This window comes from Hippocampus zosterae, chromosome 7 (assembly GCF_025434085.1).
Source record: "Hippocampus zosterae strain Florida chromosome 7, ASM2543408v3, whole genome shotgun sequence".
Taxonomy (NCBI): domain Eukaryota; kingdom Metazoa; phylum Chordata; class Actinopteri; order Syngnathiformes; family Syngnathidae; genus Hippocampus; species Hippocampus zosterae.
Window position 1 is genome coordinate 26,362,139 of NC_067457.1, and position 12,211 is coordinate 26,374,349.

The 12,211-nt window shown below is 55.1% G+C and overlaps 2 protein-coding genes across 2 annotated transcripts; one reads left to right on the forward strand and one right to left on the reverse strand.

Moving 5' to 3' along the window:
- The first annotated feature begins 140 nt into the window (after positions 1 to 140).
- On the forward strand, positions 141 to 3,432 carry hax1 (HCLS1 associated protein X-1). The gene is made up of 7 exons (XM_052070210.1): positions 141 to 339; positions 1,337 to 1,569; positions 1,646 to 1,815; positions 1,889 to 1,949; positions 2,283 to 2,419; positions 2,521 to 2,641; positions 3,167 to 3,432. The coding sequence occupies exons 1-7, from the start codon at positions 275 to 277 to the stop codon at positions 3,235 to 3,237; spliced, it is 858 nt and encodes a 285-aa protein (XP_051926170.1). The 5' UTR covers positions 141 to 274; the 3' UTR covers positions 3,238 to 3,432.
- Positions 3,433 to 3,806: 374 nt separating this feature from the next.
- On the reverse strand, positions 3,807 to 12,189 carry znf687b (zinc finger protein 687b). The gene is made up of 9 exons (XM_052070099.1): positions 12,116 to 12,189; positions 8,454 to 10,951; positions 8,192 to 8,376; positions 7,946 to 8,122; positions 7,708 to 7,870; positions 7,255 to 7,581; positions 7,076 to 7,176; positions 6,783 to 6,870; positions 3,807 to 6,503 (listed from the first exon to the last, which is right to left on the reverse strand). Exons 2-9 carry the CDS (start codon positions 10,935 to 10,937, stop codon positions 5,904 to 5,906), a joined length of 4,125 nt encoding a protein of 1,374 aa, XP_051926059.1. The 5' UTR covers positions 10,938 to 10,951; positions 12,116 to 12,189; the 3' UTR covers positions 3,807 to 5,903.
- Between the last annotated feature and the right edge of the window lie 22 nt (positions 12,190 to 12,211).

Below are 12,211 nucleotides of genomic sequence, written 5' to 3' on the forward strand. Positions count from 1 at the left end.
AAACTCTGCGTCTATTCTCACTATTTTTAAATTTCTCTTTTGAGATTCAAGTTGGTAATTAAAAAACAAAACCTACGTTTCCCAATGCGATTTGACTGCCACCATATTGGTTAAAACTACTTTACGGTAATTACGTCATTAAAAGACGGCGCTTTACGACACCAGGCTAACCAACTGGTGTCTTCAGTCAGCATACTTTTATTATTTTTTTTACCGTCAGTTCAGTACGTTATTGTAATGGCAGAAGTTATTTTTTTTACCTAAATACTCCCAAATGAGCGTTTTTGATTTATTTCGAGGGTTCTTCGGAGTGCCAGGCGGTCATTTTCGTGGCCGAAGGTGAGTTGGCAAGAAGCTAAAGTGCCAGCTGCTACGTAGCGAACATTCAGCTCACTAGCACTAATCGTTGAAAATACGTCTTTTTTTCATGTCTACACAAAACTTTTGTATTCCATGGTGTTACCCTAGCGAATTTATCTTTTACTCGGCCGTGTATTATTGCTAGGAATGTGGTTTCAGCAACTTCAGCATATTTCTGTGTTCGATATTTTCTGCCGGTTAACACAACATCCAGTGGGGCAAATAAGTATTTAGTCAACCACCAATTGTTCAAGTTCTCCTACTTGAAAAGATTAGTCAACATGGGTAAAGCTCAACCATGAGAGAAAACGTGGTTCTCAGAAAATTACACAGTTTGATTTTTAAAGAATTTAACATTTTAAAAAGACCTCATTAGAAGAAGTTAGAGCTCTTTGACAGCCAGAAATCTCGCTTCTTTGTAGCTGATCAAATACTTATTTTCCACTCTAATTTGAAAATAATTCTTTAAAAATCAAACAGTGTAATTTTCTGATCCCCCCCCCCCCCCCCCCCACGTTCTCTCTCTCATGGTAGAGCTTTCCCCATGTTGACAATTCCAGGCCTCTCTAATCTTTTCACGTAGGAGAACTTGCACAATCGGTGGTTGACTAAATACTGCAGCGCCCCGCTGCATTTCAATACTCAGTGGCGGCATACTTTATGAGCTAACTCGCGTTGTATTTTCTGTAAGTGGCGTTTGTCACACGGTTAATGTCAACGTAGCACACCGTGGTCCAGTAAACCCCCGTTCTAAAATGGACATCCTCGCGCCCGTTGCGAATTTAGCTTTTCGTCTCTTTGTTGGAGAGCAGCAAGTTGAGTGGACAAAGAAGTGGAACGTTGACTCGTTAACGGAGAAGGCCAAATGTTGTTCCCTTGTAACGGTTGTAGTGCATTTTAGGCTCATCTCTCAATTTCAGCAGAAAGCAGACTATCCCCAACTATTTTGATTTTGAATGCTAATCCGACTCAATAGGGACCCCTTCTTTGACGCCGTGACCCGCGACGAGGACGACGATGACGAAGACGACGGCTTGGACTATGACGGCTTCCGGGGGGATGGGCGGGACCCCTTAGACGGTGGCTGGAAATTTGACTTCAGCTTCAGTCCCGATGGGATGAGAATCCGAGAACCTCCTCTGTTTGGCCACATCGTCCGAGAGATGGAGGAGATTTTTTCCCAGCTGGGTGGTTGGGACTCGCATTCCGGTAGCGCTGCCGTTTTCAGGATTGCAAATGGGAACGAGTTTGAATGGTGACGTCTGCCAATCGTCATTCCCTGTAGGTGTTCCTCGCATTGCGCCACCGCCACGTCAGGAGGGAAGAGGCGGATCCAGCGGGAACCCCCTGAGAGACTTTATGCTCAAATCTCCCGGCGGTGACGACCGAGGGAGAAATGATCACCGTCCTTCCTACCAGCCTCCACACTTTCCAGGCTCCACCCCTTTTTCTAAAGTAAGCGGGAAGTCCTTTCCGGCATTCGTCGGTTATTTTATTGCACTCTGTCAGCTACTCTTTTTGTATTCAGTTCAACGATGACTGGAGACGGTGGCTACAGGACGTTCCAGTTGAGGGCAAAGAAGACAGAGGTGTGTAATTCTTAGTCAGAGCTTGTCTTCGCTGCGTGCGTGCGCCTGAGTAAGAGTGACGAGCCAAAACGGCAAGCTTAGGAGACCGGGGGAAAATTCAATTGGAGAAATCAGTCAATCAGCGATTCTGCAAACGCCCGGATTTCCTTTGCGATGCCATATGCCATTGCACTATTGGCATCGACCCAAGTGATTTATGACCCTCTCCATCGCAAATTTGGCTACTTCATCAGCTAACTACCTAGAGTGACGCTGGTGCGAGAAGCCGGCGTGGCCGGCCGCCGACATCTTCACTCCTCAAAGGGCACAAATGGACCAGCTTCATTTTTCCAGACCTGGACTCTGCCGTGTCCTCCGGTGGTTTGGATCAGATTCTGACAACACCCGCCGACCAGGTGCCGAGTCAACGGCCTCCAAGCGGGTCCTTCTACCGGTCCGTGACCGTCACCAAAGTGCTTCAAAGTGACGGGGTGGGTAACAAGCCGACTCGTCGGCGGATATGCCGACTCGATGCGTGGACATTTTGCCTATCGGCGCTTGGTCGTCGATTTTGTTTTTGCCTGTTAACAAGACGCTGGAGGAGCGGCGCACGGTCAGGGATGGCCGAGGCAATGAGGAGACCACCGTGACCCGCTCGGGAGGACACGGCGCTGGAGACGGACCGCGTCGTCACACCGGACCCGCCCAACCGGGTCTGTACGCGCAGACGCGCAACATGCCCACTAGGGTGAATCCTTGCTATTTGCGGGGCTTGGGGAACGACAGCCTCTGGCAATATCAAAAGTCATGAAATAAGAAATTGCCCTGCCCACAAATGTTGATATTTGTTCCCTCACTTTAGCAATGTCGTCGATTTGCAGGAACGTGTAATAACTTTGGGTCACTCTCCAGCATAGGTGTCAAAGTTGGGTCCCCGAGGGCCGCTGTCCCGCATGTTGCAACGCACCCGATTCAAATGATCGGATCGTCGGCGAGCTCTGCGCAAGCCTGACATTGAACCTGCTCATTTGAATCGGGTGCTTTGCAACAGGGAGACTACTAGGAAAACGTGCCGGACCCGAGTTTGACACCTGTGCTCGACGGCGTCCACTTTGACCTGTTGATTGTCCGGAAAGTCTTCTCCTCGACAAACGGTAGTCGACTGTGATTATTTTCTGCACAAGTGTTCACCGGACTGTATGGGACCCGTGCTTATTCGGTGCCTGCTCTCATTTCAGGTTCTTCATTTTCAGACATGCGGGACGACGACGGCGACTTCTTTTCAAAGCTCTTCGGAGGCTCTCGGTGACTTGTTTGTAATACGCGTGCAGTTTGTTTACGTTGTGGACTTGTTCGCTGCACGCTGACGCCGCAAGGTGAGATCGTATTGCACAATCATCCGCGATTGTTGCAACGCATTTAGTTTTCTATCGGCCTCTGGTGGCGGGTGCGTAAAAATAAATGGCGTCGATGTTGTGGGAAGGCATAAAACATCGGGATCGTGCGGCTTTGTCTTGAGATTTTTGATTTGTTTTTAGCAAGCGAGCTTGAATGCTCGTGCTGTAGGTTAGCCACTTCTCTGCTTTAGAGACAGAGAGCGAGGTGGGTTTGAACAAGCCGGCGAGAGGAGCGGCGGCGGAGTGCTACCGCAGCAGGTGAGCATGCCCCCCCCGCCCCCCGCACCTCTCTTATGCTTGCTTGGACTAGAAGGTCACATACAGGATATAGTTAGAGTGGTTTGATCCCAAAATAAGATCATTCTTCACACATGCCTATTTTTTTTTTAAATCAAGGTGATGTCCCGTGTACTTAAATGGATAGCCGTAGAAAATGTATTTTCTCAACTTCAGCGAATACGTCGTCGGGACAGCCGTACCAAATGGCAAATCAGTTGCATTGCTTTGTCTGTTACTATATGACACTGGTAGAAATGAAAGAACGTAATGGAAATGGATCAACACATTTCTCAAAAGTGATTTTCCGCCCAATAAAATAAGACGTTTTTGTAAATGTGAAAATTATTTGAAATGACTCATATAAAGTAATACCGATATTAAATGAGAAAAAATCTCAGTCGCAAATGTCAAAACATTCAAATGCGGCAGCCATCAGGGTGCTTGCGTTGCTTTCTGTGATGAAATGCTCGCAGAGATTATTTCAAAGCTGCGTAAGATAAAAAAAAAAAGGAAATCACCAGTCATGTCAGGGGGGGAGAAGCCGATGCCTTCTCTCCTTTTCGTCCGATGTTGACAATCAGATCCAAATCGAAGTCTCTTTGACATTTATTTGAAAACTGCACAAAAGTGAATGGATGGCATTTTCAGCAAGCAGACCACAACCATGGGGAAAACAAAACCCAACATGAACCTTCCGCTATTATCATCCGTCTATATAAATATGACACGTACAGTATATAAAAAGATAAAAACAAGACTGAAATGTTTTTTTTTCTTCTTCTTCTTCTTCCAAGTGTTACAAAAGAAATGTATCGATGCACATTGACTTCCTCCTAGTAGGGTGTTTGTTTAATACTTGGAATAAAAAGGAACGGTACGGTACAAATACTACACGTATTCACATTATCGTAAGTTTTTTTTCTTGTAGTGTAATTATGTATTTACAGAACAAAAAGCACATACTACCCACTTGTTCCTCCTCTTCTTCTAGCGTCTTAATGAACAACAACATCACAAATGATCCTGGCCAGCTCGCGGCAGTGTTCGATAAATAATAAATATGACGAGTACAAATCCGAGTTCCGGGGAGGTCAGTAGAATGGCGGCCGTGTTTCGCTCAAAAGGGAGCATGCAACAAGAGTGCGATCGTTCAAACATTCGAGAGCAGTGGTTCTTACAACTGGGCTCTGCAAAAGAAAGATTTTTTTTTTAATATATCGAATTGTTATTATTATTATTCCCCCCCGCGCCCCTCCAAAAGTGCAAACCTTTACGTGCGGCGTGCCAGACAATATTTCTCCACCTGAGCTTTGGACCAATTAAAAGCTCTGATCTTATTGTGATGTACTTTATTAGCTACTCACGTTTTTGTATTGTCGTCCTGGCTATTAGGAAGTCGGTCATTGGTGTCAAGGAAGCAAGCTGAACCGTGACGCCTACTGAGGAACAACCTGGGTCGGTTGTCACATGCGCACATATATGAAAATTAAATATGTACATTTATTTGAGGCCAATGTTGGCGGGTCGGCGGTTCGCGCGTCGACTTCACAGCGCAGCGGTACCGGGTTCAATTCCGGCTCCGGCCTCCCTGTGTGGAGTTTGCACGTTCTCCCCGGGCCCGCGCGGCTTCCCTCCCACGTTCCAAAAACATGCTCGGCAGGCCGATTGAACACTCCAAATTGTCCCGCGGCGTGCGCGAGTGTGAGCGCGGACGGTCGTTCATCCGTGTGCCCTGCGATTGGCTAGCAGCCGGTTCAGGGTGCCCCCCCCCCCCCCCCCCCCGCCCGAATGGTTTCTGGTATATTTACAGTTGAGGAGAAAAGAAACTTGTGGGGTGCCGACGTCAGTCACTTCCGTTTTTCCACTGTTCACAACAGGACTCGATCGCTTTATCTCACGAATGCTAGTGTGTGTTTTTTGAACATTCGTTTTTGATATAAAGTTTTATCCCCTGCTTAATTTGTGTTTCGTTTATTTCGTCGCCATTTACCGAAAAACCTAACCGGGTGCTGTCTACCGGTATCGCTTCGTATAGCATCTTGGTGACGGGTATGTTGAAATGTGAGTATTCATGTCATTTCGACTCTGCGATGGGAAAGTAGTGCTTTGCCGCTATCTTATGGATTTGAAGTGAATTGCTTTGAAGCGCCTTCCCATTGAACGGGTTATGGGAATTGAAATCGTTGGAATGGCATTCAGGGCCACATGTGGTATTGCCGCCGAGTTGCCATTAGGATCATGAGAGGGTCCTCCCCCAGAGCCCAAATGTTTTGAGAAGCAAGACCGGCCCGGCGGCGTCCTACTGGGGCTTGTCGGTCTTGTGCGCGGTGAGGAAGGCCATGCCGTGGGTCCGGAAGTGGGTGTTGAGATCCGAGGCCTTGTCGAAGCGGCGCCCGCACACCCTGCAGATCAGGTTGCCGTCGCCTTCCTCGCCCGGAGCCGGAGGCGAGGCGGCGCCGGCGCGGGGCGAGCCGTCCGGGGACGCCCGTCCCGCGCCGCGGTCCGCGTCGCCCTGGGCGTCCCGCACGCGGTGGGCGATGAAGCGGTGCCGGCTCAGCGAGCCGGCCGACGCGAAGCACACGCCGCACTGCGGGCACTGGAAGGAGGCGGCGTCGGCGCGGTGCTGCGGGATGTGGCGCTGGAACTCGGCGCCGTCCTCCGTGGAGAAGCCGCACGGCACGCAGCGGAAGGCGCCGCCGCCGCCGCTCTCCTCCTCCGGCTCGGCCGAGGCCCGGCTTCTCTTGGCGGGGCCCGAGCCCCCTTCCTCGCCGTCCTCCGGGGGCTCGTCCTCCCCGTCCGCCGGCCTGCCGCCGGGAGCCGCCCCCTCGCCGTCTTGCTCCGAGGAGCTGCCGGGACCTTCCGCGCCCGTGGCGGCGCGCTTCCGGGTCATCGGGACTGCCTGAGGAAAACGCGCAGGGTTCCAACAAGGTGAGCCATCGCACTCTACTGGCCTACAAGTTTGTGCTTTTTTCGTACATCCGGTGCCGTTATTTTCTCTTTGTCACACACGCCGGCTTTACGAATGCCGGATGTTGACTTTTTATAAGAGGAGGAGTCGCCGATCGCAGCGTGATGCTTTTGTTGTTTCTTTGTTTTTGGGCCACGCGTGGAGCAGGAAAAGCAAAGTGGTCTCGGGAGCAAGCGAGCGAGCGCCGCAAGCGAGGGAAGAGCCGCTCACCTGTCCTTCGGTGCCTCTGTGCTTGAGCCGGATGTGTTTGTCCAGCAGGAAGCGGCTGCCAAAGGTGCGTTTACCCTCCGTGCAATACCTGCCGCGATATTTCCCAACAATCAGGACTGCTTTTACAGTCGGCAAAACGGCAAACGGAAAAAAAACACAAAAGAAACATTTTACATACAGGTGTACAATGTCGTGACATTCGATACGATTCCAATCCCGCTTACTGAGTCGCCGTCTTTTAAAAATTTTTGATCTCATTCTGATGGCCGCGTGATCTGGTCGTCGTCACTTACTGGCAATGGAAGACCCTTTTGTTGCCCTCGTGAATGACCCTCTCGTGACGTCTGAGGCTGGACGACGTGCTGAAGTTGCCCCCGCAAATGCGACAGGGGAACTGGGAGGGGGACATTTGGGAGTTAGGGCCACGTTAAAGACAAAAGGACGCGCCGCGCCGGCAGCCGTTTCAAAGCACCTTCCCGTGCTCCAACTTGACGTGGCTGACGTAGTCGTCATTGTCGGCGAAGGTGCTCTGACACTGCGGGCACGTCCACTCGGTGGGGGCGCCGGGCGTGGCTCCCGCCGCGCCCGAGCCGGGCCCTTCGTAGTCTTCGTCCCCGTCGTCGTCGTCATCGTCGTCTTCCTCGTCGTCGTCGTCGTCCTCTTCCTCCTCGCGGTCTCGCCCCCAGTCCTCGCCGTCGGAGTTGTCGGGCTTGGCCTTGGGACCGGTCGCGGGGACGGCGGCGGCGGCGGGGGTGTCGGATGCGGCTTCCTGCTTTGCCGCGGGGCCTCTGTGCGCCGTCTGAAAGGCGGGATGAGCCTCGAGTTAGCCCCGGTCGGACAACGACGGCGTACTCGGCGTAGGAGGCCGGGCGAGGCGCGGCGGCATGAGGCGAAGGCCAGCGCTCTGGTGTTTGAGGAAACCCACCTTGATGTGCTCCATCATGGAGCCTTTCTGCGCATACAGCTTGGTGCAGTCGGGACACTTGAAGACGTGCACCTTCTGCTTGGCCAGATGCGTGTCAAAGTGCATGTAGAGCAAGGGCTTCTGGGTGAAAACGGTGTCGCACATCACGCACTTGTAGATCATCCTGCCGAGAGACGACGCCATGAGAGCGAGCACGAGCCGGAGGCGGGGGGGGGGCAAAGCGCCGAAGCCGGCGTACTTGGCCTGGCCGCCGGCGAGCGCCGGGTGCTGCGCGCCCATGTGGCTTTGGGCGCCGGGGGCCGACTTGAAGGCCATGGGGCAGCTGGGGCATTTGTGGAAGACCTCGCAGTGGGCCGTCTGGATGTGAGACTTGATGGAGTTCAGGCCGCCGAACACCACCTGGCAGCTGGAGCACCTGCGAGCCAGCCGACGCCGCTCAGAACGCCGGCGAAACGCGGGCGGCGCGCGCAAGCGGCCGTCTCACCTGTAGCCGATGCGCCTGGCAAAGTGCAGGCAAGCCTCGTCCAGGTGGGTCCGGAAGACGGCCTGCCGCGCCGCGCCCCCGCACTCGGGGCACACGTGAGGCGCCTTGTGCTTGTGGATCCTCTGGTGGGCGGAGACGGCGCACGAGTTGGGCAGCATCATCGGCGGAGAGCACTGGGAGCACGTCTGGAGACACACCGGGAGAGAAATGGCAAATAGGAAATGGGAAGCTTCTTTGTCACGCTCGCTTCGACGCCTCTCACCGAATTGGGCGAAGCTCTGATCTGCTGGAAGTGCGCGACCAGCGCCGCCTTGCCCGAGAACTGCGTCTGGCACTCGGGACACTTGTAGTTGTTGTACTGCAGGTTGTCGGCCTTCTTGCAGGGCAGCGGCATCAGCGCCTGAGGGCCCTGAGCCGGTCGGCGCACCTGGCGCAGCGGAGCCGAGCCGGCCGCCGCCGCCGCTCCGTCCTTCATTGGGCTGGAGCCGGCGGCGGCAGAGGGGGAGGACAGCACACCTGGTGGGAAAGTCGCGCAGTTAAAGGGGAGGTTCCCCTCCGGCCAAAGGAGAACCTGCGGCGCGGCGGCGGGGTTTTTGCGCTTACTACCGACGGGCGTGACGTCCTGCTGGCCGATCATCTGCTCCACGGTGACGGGCCTCATGACCAGGTGCGAGCACTGCATGACCAGGCCTCGCTCCTTGTGCTCGCGGGCGTGCAGCAGGAGGCTGCACTTGTTGAAGAAGGCCAGCCGCTTGGCGCAGTGGTTGCACGTCACCTCGATGCGCAGCGAGCGCCGGTCGTAGTGGCGGGCCAGGCTGCGCTCCAAAGCGAAGGCGTCGCCGCACTCCAGGCAGCGGTAGCCCGACGCCGGCAGCGGGAGCCCCCACTCCGGGGGCGGCGCCGCCGACAGGTCGGGTTTGTAGCTGGGCAGCAGGTTCTTGCTGTTGAGAATCTTGTTGAAAGCCTCCACCAGGCTGGACTGGCTGCGGGAGATGACGGCGCCGGCGCTGTTCACGATGGACGCCGGCTTGTTCGACTGGGGGGCGGCGCCGTTGGCCGAGGCCTTGGCCGCCGTCCGCGCGCCCATCCCGGAGAACTTGGGCGTGGCGGGCAGAGCGGCCGATTTGGTCACGTTGACGGCGGTGACGGAAACCTTGGCCTTGTCGGAGGCGCCCATCTTGCTTTGTACTTTGCTGGCGGCGGCGAGCATGACGCTGCTGGCGGCCAGCGCCGACGCCGGCACCGCCAGCTGCTGCTGCTGCTGCTGGTCAGCCTTGGCCGCTTTGCTCGCCAACACCCTGCGCTCACTGCCCCCTTTCGGCTCGGGACCTTTGCCTCCGGCGCCGCCCTTGGGGGCCACCCTCGTCACCGTTCTGGTGATGCCGCCCGTGGACGTCTTGATTGTCTTGATGCGCACTTTGAGAGGCCGCGACGGAGCCCCCGGGGCGGCCGGCGAGAAACCCTCGGGGAGGACGCCTTTCGGCTTGCCCTCGTCCGCCTCCGTCTTTTCCTCGCCCGCGTCTTCCGCCTTGTCGGCGGTGCCGTCGACCGTCTTGTCCGTCCCGTTCCCCACCTCCATCTCCTCCTCCTCCTCCTTGGGCTCCCTCAACTCGCAAGAAGGCGGCGCGGGGCACGCGGCGGCGCCCGTGGCGGCGGGGCCGCAACACCTCACCTGAGCGCTCGACTTGGGCGCCTCCGGTTCGGGGCTCTCCGGAGAGTCTCTCTCCTCGATGACGTGCTCCGGGTGCTTCTCTTCCAGCCGAGGGGTCTCGTTCCCCGCGGGGACCGACTCGGGGGGCGGAGACGCCCCCTGGGGGGTGCGCCCCGGCTTTGGCTGAGGCGGAGCGGACGACGCAGGCTGGCTTAGATCCTTGTAACGACGGTTGATCGCAGTGGAAAGCGGCGAGTCGGGATTCTCCTGAATCACCAGCGGACTGTCCAAATCTGCGTCTGAATCCTCCTCCTCGTCCTCCTCCATTTCTTGGTCTTGATAGTCCGCCATTTTGGGGGCGCCGTTAAAATGCTTGACGTGTGACGAAAGGGCGGCGGGCGGGGCGGGAAGAGGCTTCGCGGGCGGGAAGTAAGCCGGGGCCGGTCCTGCGGAAGACCCGCAGGGTAGTGCCGCTTTGAGGCCGTCCGCTCTCTCCTGCCCCGCTTCCTGCTGCTGCTGCTGCTGCTGCAGAAGCTGCATCTTCCTCGCCCGGCCCACCGGATCTCCTGAACCGGGGCCCAGCAGAGGCTTCAGTCTGTTAAAAATGTTCCCCGCCTGCTTGGCGGACTTGAGCGCGACCGCGCCCGACGTCTCCGCTGATGCTTTCGGGGCGTTCGGGGGCCACGGGGCACCATTGGACCGGCTGACGGAAAGCGCGGCAGAGACGCCCGACGCCCCGAAACCGTTGTGGTTGACCGCATCGGGTTCCGCCATCCCGCCAAGATGAGGACCCCCGTCCGCCCCCGCGATGACGTCAATGGCGTCTGGCTCTGCGTCTCCGTCTTCTTCACCTGCCGTCATCTCGGCGCGCACTTTATTTTTTACGATCACGCTCACGATGGACGTGTCCGCCTGTGGGTCGGAGGGGCTGGGCAACCCCGCCGTGTTGTCGGTCTTCCCAAGAGGCGCCGCGGCGGGCCCGTGAGGTCCCTCCACCTCATCCGGCGCCGACTGAATGGCCTCCTTGGCGTCGATGTCCGGAATGTCAAACGCTGCCAGCAGGTCATCAAAATCTGGGGTCTTCATGTCCCCCATTACGGGACGAACGCCTAGAAAAAAAGCAAAGTGACAGAGCCTTCACGCCGCAGTTGGCCACCTCTGTAATGACCGAAACCCGTGATGGCGTTGACCTCCAAAATCCTGGACTGATCGCCGGCCGATCGCAGGGCGCCGACAAACGAGCGGCCGTTCAATGAGCCTAACGTGCATCTTTTGAAGGACTGTGGGAGAAACCCATACAAATACGGGGACGAGCTAAGAACGTAACGCGGGAATGCCACGGAGCCCAAATTCGAACCCAGAACGTTTGACTGCTCGGCATCAACGCCGACCACGACGTACCTTGTTCATTCCAATACGTATACAGTCAAACGTTGGTTTTCCAACGTCTCGGTTCTCGACCAAAAATGTCCAGTTTTTTTAATGCCTCGGATGACAAACAAATTTCGGTTCTTGACCAAACTGAGCGTACTCAAATGCACCATTTGACTCCTCTCGCCTTCCTTACACGAGGAAGCACTTCCTCGTGTTGCTGTCCATTGTGAGCAGACGTGTTCAGTAAACATTTTATTTTTTTTTAAAAGCGTGGTTTCGGTTTTCGAACCATTTCGGTTTCTGAAACAGCCTTCTGGCACGGATTATGGACGAAAACCGAGGGTTGACTAATATATACAGTATATAACTTTTTTTAATACAGCAGTAAAATAAATAATGACGGCTGATGGGACAATTAGCAAGTGTAATTGTTTTTGTTTTTTATTTATATATATTATTTTACAAAAAAGGCCATAGTGACATCGGTTAGCTTTAACTAGCTAGCCCGTTAGCAGCCAAACCCTTCGGCGCACATTTCTCTATGAATGGGAGGCAAAAGCGGCTTCTTTGTTGGTTTTAATACGAGTCGGACACCAAGGTAATTACGAACGAGGAGGGGCGTCCGAGCGCAGCCGTCTTGCGCAGCTGCGACATCGGCCCCTGATAGCTCGAACGACACCCCCGTTTCCCCGGCGGAGGACTGCTGGCTAGCTGGCCAGAGCGACGGAGAAGAAGGGGGTCACCGAGCTAACAGGCTAGCCTTCGCCATTTAGAGAGAAAGGATCACAACGACCATGGGATGGAGTGACAGTCACTAGGAGCCGTCGACGATGACGTAGCGTGGGATGGCCCGGGTAAGGATTCTCGAGTTCATAAATGAGGCGTTTTTGACTGTTTACCTGGATGTGCGATTTTTCCGACTAGCCTTAGATCGGGTTGCAGCTGAAAACGCAAACGCTTCCCGTCACGTGACCGCGGCTCTCCAATCAGGAATG

What these genes read in the sequence shown, in the direction of transcription:
- hax1 (XM_052070210.1), top strand. Translation starts at nt 275, where the DNA reads ATGAGCGTTTTTGATTTATTTCGAGGGTTCTTCGGAGTGCCAGGCGGT. An exon ending in TGGTTGGGACTCGCATTCCG is followed by an intron (nt 1,570 to 1,645) that starts GTAGCGCTGCCG and finishes CATTCCCTGTAG; the next exon opens with GTGTTCCTCGCATTGCGCCA. An exon ending in AAGTGCTTCAAAGTGACGGG is followed by an intron (nt 2,420 to 2,520) that starts GTGGGTAACAAG and finishes CCTGTTAACAAG; the next exon opens with ACGCTGGAGGAGCGGCGCAC.
- znf687b (XM_052070099.1), bottom strand. Translation starts at nt 10,937, where the DNA reads ATGGGGGACATGAAGACCCCAGATTTTGATGACCTGCTGGCAGCGTTT. An exon ending in CTCGCCGGCGGCCAGGCCAA is followed by an intron (nt 7,871 to 7,945) that starts GTACGCCGGCTT and finishes GTCTCTCGGCAG; the next exon opens with GATGATCTACAAGTGCGTGA. An exon ending in CCATGATGGAGCACATCAAG is followed by an intron (nt 7,582 to 7,707) that starts GTGGGTTTCCTC and finishes CCCGCCTTTCAG; the next exon opens with ACGGCGCACAGAGGCCCCGC.